At 39.6% G+C, this 13,046-nt stretch overlaps 2 protein-coding genes across 2 annotated transcripts; both read right to left on the bottom strand.

The window, feature by feature from the left end:
- Nucleotides 1-1,702: 1,702 nt before the first annotated feature.
- Nucleotides 1,703-3,309, bottom strand: LOC130177636 (trace amine-associated receptor 13c-like). Its single transcript, XM_056389531.1, has 2 exons — nucleotides 3,137-3,309; nucleotides 1,703-2,522 (listed from the first exon to the last, which is right to left on the bottom strand). Exons 1-2 carry the CDS (start codon nucleotides 3,307-3,309, stop codon nucleotides 1,703-1,705), a joined length of 993 nt encoding a protein of 330 aa, XP_056245506.1.
- Nucleotides 3,310-6,506: 3,197 nt separating this feature from the next.
- On the bottom strand, nucleotides 6,507-7,662 carry LOC130177835 (trace amine-associated receptor 13c-like). The gene is made up of 2 exons (XM_056389812.1): nucleotides 7,490-7,662; nucleotides 6,507-7,320 (listed from the first exon to the last, which is right to left on the bottom strand). Exons 1-2 carry the CDS (start codon nucleotides 7,660-7,662, stop codon nucleotides 6,507-6,509), a joined length of 987 nt encoding a protein of 328 aa, XP_056245787.1.
- Between the last annotated feature and the right edge of the window lie 5,384 nt (nucleotides 7,663-13,046).

The raw sequence follows: 13,046 nt of genomic DNA, 5'->3' as shown, positions 1-13,046 counted from the left end.
TATTTATTGCACACACACACACAATAATAACGATAATGTTTGAATATAAATAACTTGTTTGATCTAAACAAATTGTCGTATCACATGTTTGTCTGTGTCAGGACCAGAATTCCAGTCTAATCTTCACCAATAATGGACCAGCACCAGCCTTTTCTTCTGCATCTGGCCTCATCAATTATCAATTACATTACATCAACACCTTGTGGTATTATCCCTGTACATAACAGATGTTGTCTATACTGTGATCTTTTGAACATCCCCTAATCAATACCTTTTGTTTTGTCATTGTAAAACCTTTTCATACATAGTTGTAGTATTGTTTTCATTGTTTTATTTTTTTGTATACGTATCTATGTATATTTCAACTATAAAATGTTAAGATGAGTTAAAATTATTCTGTTTAACATTTATTTTTCCAAGTCATTTCACTCTATTTTACAATGCAGGTCTGTTGTAATGTGTTGCAATAACTCTCAATAATGCACTGCGATTATATCTTTTGCATTTAAAAAAAAAAAAAAAAAAACAAGTCTCTATGACATGGATGAAATTGAAAGCAATGTCTTTTGTGCAGATTGAAACATGAGGAGTGAAGTACACGCACCAAGCAGCAGGAACATTCAAAAGTTCTCTAGGAATTTTCTAGTTATTATTATCATTATTATTATTATTACATGTTTTAGGATAAAATGGGTGATAAGGATTTTATTGATACAGCCTCTCTTATTGATAGTGCGTATTGGTGCCGAACTATATCAATACTCTTATTCTATTTGGTTTATGGACAAAAAAAAGATAAAAATGTCAAGATTTACATTTGTTTATTTAAAAAAACAAAACACAGTTTCATAATCAGCAAAATAAGTCACTGGTGCTTGAACTGGAAAGGTGCCAGTTCTTAGCTGCAAAACATGACGTGGCTTTTATCTCATGTAATCATAGTATCATTCGGGGATAACAATATCTGAGTGATTGTGATTGAAATCATGAAATTCAGTCATTTTCCATACTGTACCCTGAAACCTGGCTCCTATTCAGAGCTAAGATTTAGCAGGTATCCCCATAGGTATCCAGGTGTTACTGGATACACATGTTGCCATAATTCCCCCCCAACAACAGCATTTTTCTTTCAAAGTTTTCCTTCAAATTGGATGACTGTAGTCAGATTGCACAGAATATGCATGTGTAATCACAAGCAAATAACATTGTCTGGTAGAGACAGATATACAGATCTGGTCTTCTGGCCAGTTGTCATGTCTGCAGTCTTCCCCATATTGAACCGAACTCAGCTTAAAACACTCATGCCCTGTAAAATTTGGGCTGATTTCTTCACAGTATTCTAATTTTTTTAATTCCTGTTTTTCGTGGGTTTTATGAGCTGGAAGCCCAAATTATGTAAAAATAAACAAATAAATATTTGAAATCGTTTAAATTGTGGGCCCTGACTCTATAATCTATGAAAGTTTAACTTTTTGAATGGAATTATGGAAATTAAACAACTTTTCCATGATATTCTAATTTTTTGGAAAGGGTCTGTATATGTAAATTCATAGTCGATCAACATACAGTAATTTTGTCAATGTTTTAAAAATTATTTTCACAGCTTTGAGCTGTGTGGATTGAGTGTATTGAAGATAATATAGGAATAATTTCCCCCTCACAAGAAAATAACTGGTTTCAGTAAATCCATCACAGTCTCTTTCTACATTAAATTGGCCTCACTGGAGCCAGGCTGCAGAATCTTAAGTGTAACAATGTGTTTAATAGATTTTCTGAACCAGGGGTAGAAAAACACATAGATTACAGGGTTTAGACAGGAGTTGAAATACAATAGCCAAAGCTCGATGTATGCAGTTGATGCCCCTATCAAATTGTATTCAGCTGCAACAATGAAACAATAATATGGACTGTTGCACAGAATGAATGCAGCTATAACAACACCAAGAGTCCTGGCTGCTTTCAATTCAGATTTCTTAGCTTTCACAGTCTCTGAACGCTGAAGTGTGACAGTTGCAACGTGAGAGCGCATGGCACGAGCCTGAGACACAGCCACCACAAATACTAGCAAGTACAAAATTGTGATGACAACAATGGGGCCTAAAAAGGTAAAGAAAAGGTCAGCAGATGTTTCAACATAACTAAGTACGACTACACACTCTCCATAACAGGCGTTATACATGTTGGGTTGTTTTAAGAAAATTCTCAGTATCCAAGCGCTGTGCACACCAGAAAATATCCAACACAGACAAACACAGTATTGAACTCTTCTCAGAGTGACTTTAGTGGAGTAAAACATGGGGTCACAAATTGCCATATAGCGGTCAATTGATATGAGCACCATGTTTCCTACTGAAACACTGACAGTGAGGTAACCTAAAAAGTAATTCACAGCACATATAAAGTCACCCAGCATCCAGCAGCCTCCCAACACATGGATTTCAGCTGGCATCTGCAGGAGGCCCACAAGGAAGTCTGCGACAGCCAGAGAGAGGAGGAGGAGGTTGGTGGAGGTGTGGAGCTGCCTGAAATGAGAGAATTTCAACACAAACACACTGTTAATTGTAGCAGTTGTAAAAATAAGTGTTAATAACAGTTATAACTCTAAATGCATGAACTGTACTGTAACAACATGAATAAATATATTACAGCATAGCAGTTGTAAAAATATTTCAAATACCTCATATGCATTAATCAAAGGCCTAAACACTATATTTCTACAGTATATATCAAGTGACAAGTAACAATCATAAACACAGAAGTATATCACATCGACACCCTCTTAAAATAATGGCCTAAGTCATTTTTTCAGGTTTTTCAGGAAACACAAAAAACTCAACAAAAGAGTCACACTTTTGACATAGGCCATTATACAACCGGGGGTAGAATTGCATGTTCCCCTCAACTGAGGATTCAGGCGATTTTACCAGAGGTGGCCAGCATCATGAGGGGGTGATTTAGGCAAAAAAAACATTTTTGTCAAAACATGACTTAGGCCATTATTTTAGGAAGGTGACGACATGTTAAACACAAAAATAATATGAATGTGTTGTAATCTGTAAATGTTTTCATCAGCAGGATGATAGAAATATTTTAAGAAAAACATTTTTTAGGCCATGCAGAGAAATTCTATCTCTGCCTGAAGTGGGAGATAGAGATGATGACCAGCAGGTTCAGAACCACAGTGAACAGAGTGATGCAGGAGAGCAGACTATGAAGAATCGTGTCTTCCGATTGAGAGTGCATCGCCTTCCTGCAGGAAGCGTTGTGGTATTGGGGATAGCAGAGTTCGTCTCCTAGCTGGCCCCCCATATTCAGAGAGAGAGAGAGAGAGAGAGAGAGAGAGAGAGAGAGGAGAAGCTGCTGAGTGCTCACAGCTTTCTGAGTGAAACCCTTTGTCATACAACTGATTTATCTCTTTCTTTCTCCCCTGTCAAATGCAAATTCCATATTATCAGAAGGCCAAATCCCAGTATGTCAAACTCTGGCTCCCTGTGTTATTGAACGTAGTCAGGCAAAGTAAATTGTAAATCTTTAAAAAGTAAACAGACAAAATAATAATGTTTTATTTATTGCATTTTTTTTTCAAAAGGCTACGCCTGCACATTGATTCCTGGAAACAGTGCCACGCTTTTCTTTCCTTTTTGTTTGTTTTTTTTTCATTTGGTGGCAGAAAATTCCCACATATTGGAACAATTCATAATTAAGCTAATACAGGCTCCTCACAAACCACCGCACCCCGCAATTTCCACTCCAGTATTGAGTCTCTTTCCTACAAAATAGACCATGGATAGTCATGTCACATCATTTCCACCTGTTGTGCGAGATCCCTGTGACTGCAACAAGGGCCGCACAGGTGGACTGTGTATGTACATTAACAATAACAGGTGTACAAGCATCATGTAGCCATCATTGCACTGTTCCACTAACTTAGAATTACTGGCACTAGACCCTTCTACCTACCATGGGAGCTTTCTGGTGTTATTGTCACAGCTGTATATAGCCCACCAGATGCTAACACAAATGTAGTACTTGGTTATCTGCTGACTGCAATAGAAATGGCAGAATGCTTATCCTTAGGGGGTTTTCATTGTAGCTGGAAACTTTAATTACACCAATTCAAGGACTGCAATATCAAGAGGAGAAAACACACTGGTCAAGTCTACTCTGGCCTGACTAACTGGATGTAGGTTGTTGGTATATGCCTGCCATTGTGGACCTATTTCAGCTGACATTCTCCCTTCCTTCCATTTTCTCTGCCCGTTTCCATTTTCAGGCAAGACATATGTCTCCATGACGTCTCCATGGCACATACACTGCTGTCTGCTCACAATACAATTATGCAATATGTGTATTCCATGCAGTTCAAGTTGTGCAACCCTGTCGGTTATGACCCAGGACCCAGAGCTCATGAGGTGGTTGATGGTTATGGATATGAGAAACTCTTCCAGAGGTCGGACTTACAGACAGGGGCCTGGGCCAGACGTTTCCAGTTCACCCTCACTACTCATTTGGGTTTGCTTGGTGATCAGTTAACAGCTCTGTACCTCTCTTCAACTGAGTGTTCAAGACATGTTGCAGCAGATCAGATGATACAACCACAAATTCGATCATTGATCTTATGCCTAAGGTTTTAAGGTGCCTAGTACACTTATGAACTACCTTATGCTCAATCATGGTGTTTGTTCTGCCAAATCCATGGCTAGCAAACAAGTCCAATAACAAAACACCACTCCGGTTCAGATCAGGCGGGCCATTCCCCCAAATCTACCCCCTCCAGGTTTCTTCGTCATTGTCCACATGAACATTGAAGTCCCCCAGAAGAACTACAGAGTCCCCGGGTGGTGCCCCTTTCAGGACTCCACCCAAAGACTCCAAGAAGCCCGGGTAGGCCTGAACTGCTGTTCAGTGCATAAACACAGACAGCAGTCAGAGCCTTCCCTCAGTGACTTCCAGCTAATGAAGCGACCCTCTCGTTCTCTGGTAGGAACCCAAACCCAGCGGCGTTCAACTGAAGGCTCCTGAGTACCTGGATTGAGTCCAGCACCTCTACAGGAGTTTGGTTGCAGTGACAGTGCTGTGCGGGGAGGTGACAACACAGCTCCCAGGATTACTGAGACACACAAACCCCTCTGCCACGTTAAGGTGGCGATTCATAAAGGGGATCATACATATTTGAAATCTAAAATTGTTTTTCCATCAATTCTACCTGTGGAGGTATTTACAGTAAACGGTCAATTTATAGTTACAACATTAGTCTGTTGAACTGAACTGTCTTATATCAGTCGATCAATTCAAGAAAAACATTCTACTGATCCAAAGAATTGTTAATGGAATACTCTATGAGTAAGTCACTTTCTCAAGATGAGGGAAATGAGTGATACATGGGTAATGGCTGCTTTCCCATGAGCAGCATGGTCTGCCACAACAGCAGCAGGGTTAAGGTCAGACATTCAGTTGTTAAGGTGAAGGTTAAGGTTCTAATAATGCCCCCCCTACAGTTTGGATCAAGGCCTGTATGTTTACTGTTTGCACCTTTTATGCTCCTTTACCGATACGATTTCCCCTTGTTATAACTGCTTCCTGTTTTAGCTCCTGCAGCCACTTGCACAACTGCAGTTAATAATCAAGATTAGAGTCGACCAAAACAGTTTCTTGCAAAATAAATATTACCAAATGCACGTCTTTATGATTTAAAGATAGAAATGTTGTTATGTTCTGTTGATTATATAATTTCTGACAGGAGAAAACAAAACAAAAGCTAAAATATGTTTTGGTTTTGAAAACCAAAATAAGAAAATGTTATACCTTCACACTTAATGTATGAATCAGATTAGGAGAAATTGAGTTTTGCACTAGTGCATGTTTCTGGCTTGAGCTGAACATGAAAATACCACATACACTGCCACATGAAGAACACATGCTGTTTGGCCTTGAGTTGTTTGAGGTGATAGTATATTTATTCCTGTGCTACTCCTAACTTTCAAAGTTGAGATCGACTTGACCATGTAGTGAACTATTTACCAAGAAACAGGGAATCTTGAGGTGGATTAAACTCGGGCCCAGTCTTATTGCTCTTAGGATTTTCAATTAATTTTATGTTTAAACAATACTCTCATCTTAAACCAAAAGGGAGTTAGAGATTTTCTAAAACAAAGCTACAGGAGAGGGGAAACTATCCTCAATCACTATAACACAACTGATCTTACATTGACTTCATGTTTAAATGATTGTGTGCTTATGTTTATGTTTAAATTGTTATTACCAAAGTATATTCACACATTCATGTATATACACACACATACATACAGGCACAGTATGCCGCTAATAGATGCAGTTTGATAGCAGAATGATTGATCAAGAGTTTAATGTCTACACACATATACAGTAAAGTTAAAGAACAATAACAGGTTTTCACTTGAGCCTCGATTTTTGTGCTGAAGAACATAAGCCATAAACTAATGCCTTTTACATTTAATAAAGAACAGTTCTAATACCCCTGTGTTTCACTATAGTAGTTTAGTATCACGGGAGCCAGGCTTCAGTATCTGAAGTGTCAGAATGAGTTTTATACATTTTCTGAACCAGGGGTAGAAAAAAGCGTAGATAACAGGGTTCAAACAGGAGTTAAAATGCGCCAGCCAGAGCTCAAAGGCTACAGATGAAGCATCGATTGAAGTGTCTTCGCCTGCCAGAGCGGGGAAGTAGTACGGACAGAAACAAACCAGAAACACAACCACAACAATGCCAAGAGCCCTGGCTGCCTTCATTTCCATTTTCTTCACAGTTACAGTCCCTGAACGTTGGGTTGCTGCAATGTGCGAGCGCATGGCTCGAGCCTGAGACACAGCCACCACAAACACTCTCAAATACAGAACTATAATGAGAGTAATGGGTATAATAAAGGTGAAAACAAGGTCGACAACCCCCGCAGTGTTGTTGATGACAACCACACACTCTCCAAAACAGGAGTTAGACCTGCCTGGTTGTTGCAGGTGATCATGTAAGAGGAGAATCCTATAGAAAACAGAGCAAAGCCAGCACAAACACACACTGATTTGTACTTTTGTCTTAGTGACTTTGGTGGGGTAACGCAGAGGGTCACAAATAGCAATGTAGCGGTCGGCTGATATGAGCACCATGTTGGCCACTGAGGCAGAGGTGATGACGTAGTCTACAACGTAATACAGAGTGCACAGAATGTCGCCGAGAAACCAGCATGCCTCTATGTAGATGATTTCAACGGGCATCAGCACGAAGCCCACAAGAAGGTCTGAGACAGCCAGAGAGAGGAGAAGGAGGTTGGTGGGAGTGTGGAGCTGCCTGGAGAGGGAGAGTAGCATCACTAAACATACTGTAATCATCCAGCCATATCACATTATTTCATTAGTTTCTGCAATTAGAGACTTAATAATTGTCAAACAAGCACAAAATAACAGATCAAAGTTAAGTTACTTCTATGAATTATAACATTTTAGATTATTATCTCTGCCTGAAGTGGGCGATGGAGATGATGACCAGCAGGTTAAGAGCCACAGTGATAAGAGAAATGGTGGAAAGCAGAACATAAATCAGCATGGCCTCGGTGTGCGGCTGTGTGGGCTTTTTGCAGGAGGAGTTCAGTCGTGGAAAGCAGAGGTCAGCTCCGTCCAGGGCTTCCATCATCATCGGAGAGGAGAGGCTGCCGAGCTCTGGCAGCTTTCTGGCCACAACTCTTTGTCATTCAGCTCTTTTATCTTCTTCCTCCCTCTTCCTCGGCCACACTACAGCTCACGTTTCCCTTACTTAGAGACTCCATCCTCCATCCTCCCTCAAGATTTCTGTCATGTTTTTTTTTTCATATCCGTCCTCTCTGTCCTTTTTTCATCCTTCTCCTCACATTTCAACAATATTCCTATATTCCTACATCAATACTGGTAACCGAGCCCGAGATTTAGAGTGTAGTTTTGTCGTATGAATACAGTCGTCATAAAAAAATTACAGGTTGCTACTGGTACTTACAGTAAGTACAGTGGAGGAAAACAACACCATGGGGAACAAGGTTTGTTCAAGAGTTGACTGTCCCGGCCGACATTTCGTCTGTTTCTGCGTCGGCCGATATCAAGTCTGCAACTTGTCCCCAGTCTCTACCAATGCCCTACCTGATCTCCAGTCAGCAGCCCCTGCTGACACACAACCAGACCTGGGTCATTTGCCCAGGATCCTCAGCTCCATTCTTCGGCTCCCAGTCCACCTGCCCTTCCTGTGTTCTGCTACCAGCAATCGTGACAATGATACTACAACAAAAGCTGCTGGATGGTGCAGGTGTAGTCGAGCTACTGGCCGATGCATCCACAGACACTGGACATTGGGTGTTAAATTCCAACAGGTTGCTTTCAGTCTGTTTCAGTTCCTGTAACCACAACAGCAAAAAAGGGCTTGTGAGAGACACAGATAACATCATAATTAACTGTGTAACTTAATTTTGACTTAATAGGATCAACCAGAAAGCCTAAAGTCATTTGTACATGTTTTTGTACCATTTAATGCCCGTGGTACCAAATCAGAAATCCTGCGTAGCTCCAACTTTATGAGTTAGAGGCTGATAGAAACCGTTTGTCCACTCACCTGGCCGCACAGTCTGAACAATATGATGTGAACGCAATATTTGGCAGAGGCCGTACCATGTTAGATTTATGGGTGCATCCATTTTATCAATGGACCCAACTGTTGAAACTGTTTCTATAGCAGCTCCAACGTCCATCATGAACTGACCCAACAGCCACAACAACCTTTAAACTCCTTTCATACAGTTATGTTGTGATCATATGATCATTTTATAAAACGTATTAGATCATAATCACCAGACAGTTTTCTCATGTTATGTTTGGGCATAAAAACATTATATTATAACAGTAATGTGTCCTGGTCACTCAGGATTGTGGACACACCTCACTGTCATATTATAACCCACCCTTGCTGCCAATTTGTCCTAGTGGTCGTTCGTGGTATTGTAGTGAAAAAAATCGTTTGCAGCCTGAAAAGCATTTTCTTTTTGATCACAATGATAAAATTTATATCTATAAGACTGTGAAACTAAACAAGGAGGTTATTAATCTTTGTATGAATTTTTAAACCATGAAGGTTTTATGTTTGTAAAACTCTTGAGGCTGGAAAAACATGTTATGTGTGTGACGTCATCCCAATGTGAAGTCTGTGAGCCAGGTTAACATTTATTTATTTATTTTTTGGCTTATGCGCCGTGTGACTGGGCTCCATCTCTGAGTCCGGTATCCAGTTCTTATAATAAATCAGTGGTTATAAAAACAATATTTCTTCAAACTGTTCACAGCAAAGTTTGTGGATTATCTAAACAGACACAGTGTTCTTATGATTAGTGCCAAAAACAACAAAATATTGTGCACGAGGATGATATCTAAAAACAAATAGACCACTTGTGGTAAATGTCTAAAATGTTTTCTTGTGCTTTGGCTGAACTGATCAGTGGAGCAATGATTGCATCACTTGCTGGTGTATTGAGGTTGCATCAGAAATTTTTCTGCACGTGACAAATACAATCTCCCCTGAAAGAAAATCTCTGTAGAATCTTTTGTTTCTTTAACACCAACTGTATCTAGTTTTGGTGCAAAGACATTACATCATGTTTGTTTTCATTACACTGGCGTCATTATCTGACACTCAGGTGTGTAAACGTTGCTAGCCACAGAGGTGCACAGCCATTAGCAGCAGCTAACACACTATGCCCAGAGGCAAATTAAATGTTAAAGGAAAGTTTGTTTCCGCTTGAGAATAATCTCTTCTCACTTGTTACTTCTGAGGTGTGTGTGTGTGTGTGTGTGTGTGTGTGTGTGTGTGTGTATACATGTGTTTCTATGGTTGTGTGAAAAACTTTGGTTTGAGACCATTGTTGTGAGGACATTTTGGCCTTGGTTTGAGGGTTAAGACTTGGTTTTAGGGTTCAGGTTTGAACTAGCTTTAGCGTTTGGGTTTTATGGTGAGGGACAACACTAAAGCTTCAGTGCAGTAGGAAACCTTGCTGTAAGTGCTAAGTACTTGCAAGAAGGTCAAGTAAAGAAATGTGCCAAAAGTGTATTTGGTAGCTTGTTCCACCATCGGAGAACCACAGACAAGAACAGTCTGGACTGCGATTGTGGCGATGCCAGACGACATTCCTTGGAGGAACACAGTGGCCAAGAAGGATCATAAGGTGTGACTGAGTTCAGGTAGGTGGTGCAGACCCAGAAGTCACCCTGAAGGTGAGAATTACTGACTTGAATTCGATTAGTGCGGCCATGGGTAGCCAGTGTAGGTCGATGAGGAGTGGAGTGACTGTGCTCTTTTAGGCTGATTGAAGACCAGACGGGCCGCGGCATTCTGGATTTTTCTGATGTTGTACAGAGCAAAGCGGCACAATGCATGCATCATGGTCAGAGAAGAGGGTCAGACATGTTTTGGCGTCGTCAAAGTAACGTGATGTGTCATAAACTGCTGCCCAATTCCTCTTTATACCATTTTGAGCCTTTGCAGCCTCTTTCACTGAATCACTCACCAGGTGACGTCAGGACTTGGGCCTTAGGGGGGACATTGGGATTCGGCCATTAAGTCTTGCATTGATCATTTTACTGACATTAAAATATTAGCTGTATAATGAACTCAGCACTCACCGTTTTGTTGCCTTAACCTAACCACAGACAGGACAGTGGATATGAACTTTATATGATCGCCATCCACCTGATAAAGGCAGCACTTAATTTCTTCAAAAAATAAAACATTGCCACTGAACATAGACGGCGATTACATTACCACCACAACGTAATTTAGTGCAATACGTGTTCCTCAATGAAAGACATGTTTATGATTAGACTACATCTACAGGTTCAGTATGTTTAATGTCACTCAGTTAATAAATGAATTTGCTGAAGTTTGTTATTATGCGCTTCTGCCACATGTCTAATAGATTTCTTCATACGTTGTAATTTCACTGTGCTATACGGTAAATACAGTATGTCACAGTGCATTCACCACAGAATTATAACTTATTTGCAAGGCTGCTGTCACTGAAGTGACAACATGTGTTCATTATTTTATGATTTTCATGATCACGGTCCAGTTGCACACAAATCCTTACGTTTTCCAATTAAGTATGACACTTAAGGTTTAATTTCTCCTTAGTTGAGAGAGTTACACAGAGACTTAAAAGGTTCATTTTCTTCATGTTGCAGTCAAGACAAAGCCAGAGGTACCTTTAGTTTGTTTCCTTACTCTAAGTTAAAGTCTTTTGTGCAACCGTTTTAACTGACTTTAAGTGATTCCTTAATTATAAGACTAAGATAAGTAGAAAACCTTAAATTTAATTAAAAATGGTTAGTTAAAAAAATGTATTTTAAGGAAACCTTAACCTTAAGGGAAAATCTTAACTTAGGGTGTTTTGTGCAACAGGCCCCTGGTTCTTTCAGCAGAGATTGCATCATCTGTTGATTATTTTGGGGAATTTCATCACACACATTTGAATGTAATACTGAAATTATGTCAGCTAAAAAAAACACAACTGTTTACTGGTAATAGTTGGTCTACTTCACAATGATTGCATCATGTATTGATGTTACAACTTATTCTGTCTTGCAGTAACACCTCTGATTGCTGTGGTGTCATGTGACACTAGTGAAAGCAGGTGTGAAAACTTTCTGAACTGGAGACGCACTCAGCCATTAGCAGCAGCTAATGTGTGTGTGTGTGTGTGTGTGTGTGTGTGTGTGTGTGTGTGTGTGTGTGTGTGTGTGTGTGTGTGTGTGTGTGTGCTCTGATGTGAAGACACTGCATCATGGAGAAGTTTGTTCCTTTCCCTGACACCTTTCAATGAGGTCATCATCACTGTGTGTGTGTGTTGTCTGAAGTTGTGTAATTGAATAACACACTGCTGAATTATCCATATTGCGTTGATTAAAATGATATTTTCAATGTATTGTGAGTTTCATTTTGACAGGTCTGCATGATGTTGCAGCTGTAATATTATAATAGAAGTGATGACGCTGCTAAATAAGGAGATAAACATCTTGTTTGAGGCAAAGTCGTTGATTTCCGATTTGTTTTATTGTTAATTTAAGGCTTCTACAGCTGCGATGATAATTGATCATTTTGAAACATGTTGTATCTCAATCACAAAAGAGTTTCCTCACAACTGTAAGAAAAAAATCTGATTTGTGCTGCTTTAATATGGAAAATCACACTTTACAAATACAACAGAAATGTGTCGCAATCAAACCGTCTGGGTTCTCAGACAAACTGTTCAGTCTGGATTATTCAGAAAGACACAGTCTCACTGGGTTTTTGAAATATCACAAACAAAATATCATTCACCTCTATTGTTCTGAGCTGTTATGCCTTTTTTTGTGATTGGGGTTGAATTAAGCAACGACTGCATCATGTGTCGATGTGCTGGTGTTGCATCGGAACAGTTTAAAGGTCAAGAGCTCAGCTGAAAAAGTTTCTTTTTACTTCATTGAATCGTTTGTTTCTTAGACAATAACAACATCGTGTTTTGATGTGAAGACACTGCATCATGTTGTTTGTTTTTTTTCCTCTTAACACCTTTAATTGCACCGATGTCATCATCACATCGTTGTGCAAGCAGGTGTGAAAACTGTCCTCACCACAGAGGTATTAGCTGCAGCTAATGGGCCGCACACTGAGAGTTGTTCAGTGACAAAAGCCTTAGTAACAGAATCTGTACGGGTGTTTGTTTTTGTTATGGCAAAACTGAACACTGCTTAATTTTCTGATTTAATTAAGACTCAAGGGGACCCGACAGTGCGGTGTATTAATATTTGTGCATCATGTAATGAAGTCAAGTGTCAAACAAAAACAAAAATGAAATATCCACAAAATAGGTCGAACATGGAACAACAATGTTTTTTATTTAAGGCTTGTTTCACACATTTGGAGGCTAAAAATAATAATAATATTGAAACATGAATCAGATCTTTTAAGGATCATTTTCTCTAAAATCTAATGTGCTGTGAGACAGGTCCTGTATTTTCTGGCTCAGCAAA

This window comes from Seriola aureovittata, chromosome 11 (assembly GCF_021018895.1).
Source record: "Seriola aureovittata isolate HTS-2021-v1 ecotype China chromosome 11, ASM2101889v1, whole genome shotgun sequence".
NCBI classification, from domain to species: Eukaryota; Metazoa; Chordata; class Actinopteri; order Carangiformes; family Carangidae; genus Seriola; species Seriola aureovittata.
The sequence above is the reverse complement of the archived record's forward strand: the minus strand, read 5'-3'. Positions and strand labels throughout refer to the sequence as shown.

What these genes read in the sequence shown, in the direction of transcription:
- LOC130177636 (XM_056389531.1), bottom strand. Translation starts at nt 3,309, where the DNA reads ATGGGGGGCCAGCTAGGAGACGAACTCTGCTATCCCCAATACCACAAC. An exon ending in ATCTCTATCTCCCACTTCAG is followed by an intron (nt 2,523 to 3,136) that starts GCAGAGATAGAA and finishes CTCTCATTTCAG; the next exon opens with GCAGCTCCACACCTCCACCA.
- LOC130177835 (XM_056389812.1), bottom strand. Translation starts at nt 7,662, where the DNA reads ATGATGGAAGCCCTGGACGGAGCTGACCTCTGCTTTCCACGACTGAAC. An exon ending in ATCTCCATCGCCCACTTCAG is followed by an intron (nt 7,321 to 7,489) that starts GCAGAGATAATA and finishes CTCCCTCTCCAG; the next exon opens with GCAGCTCCACACTCCCACCA.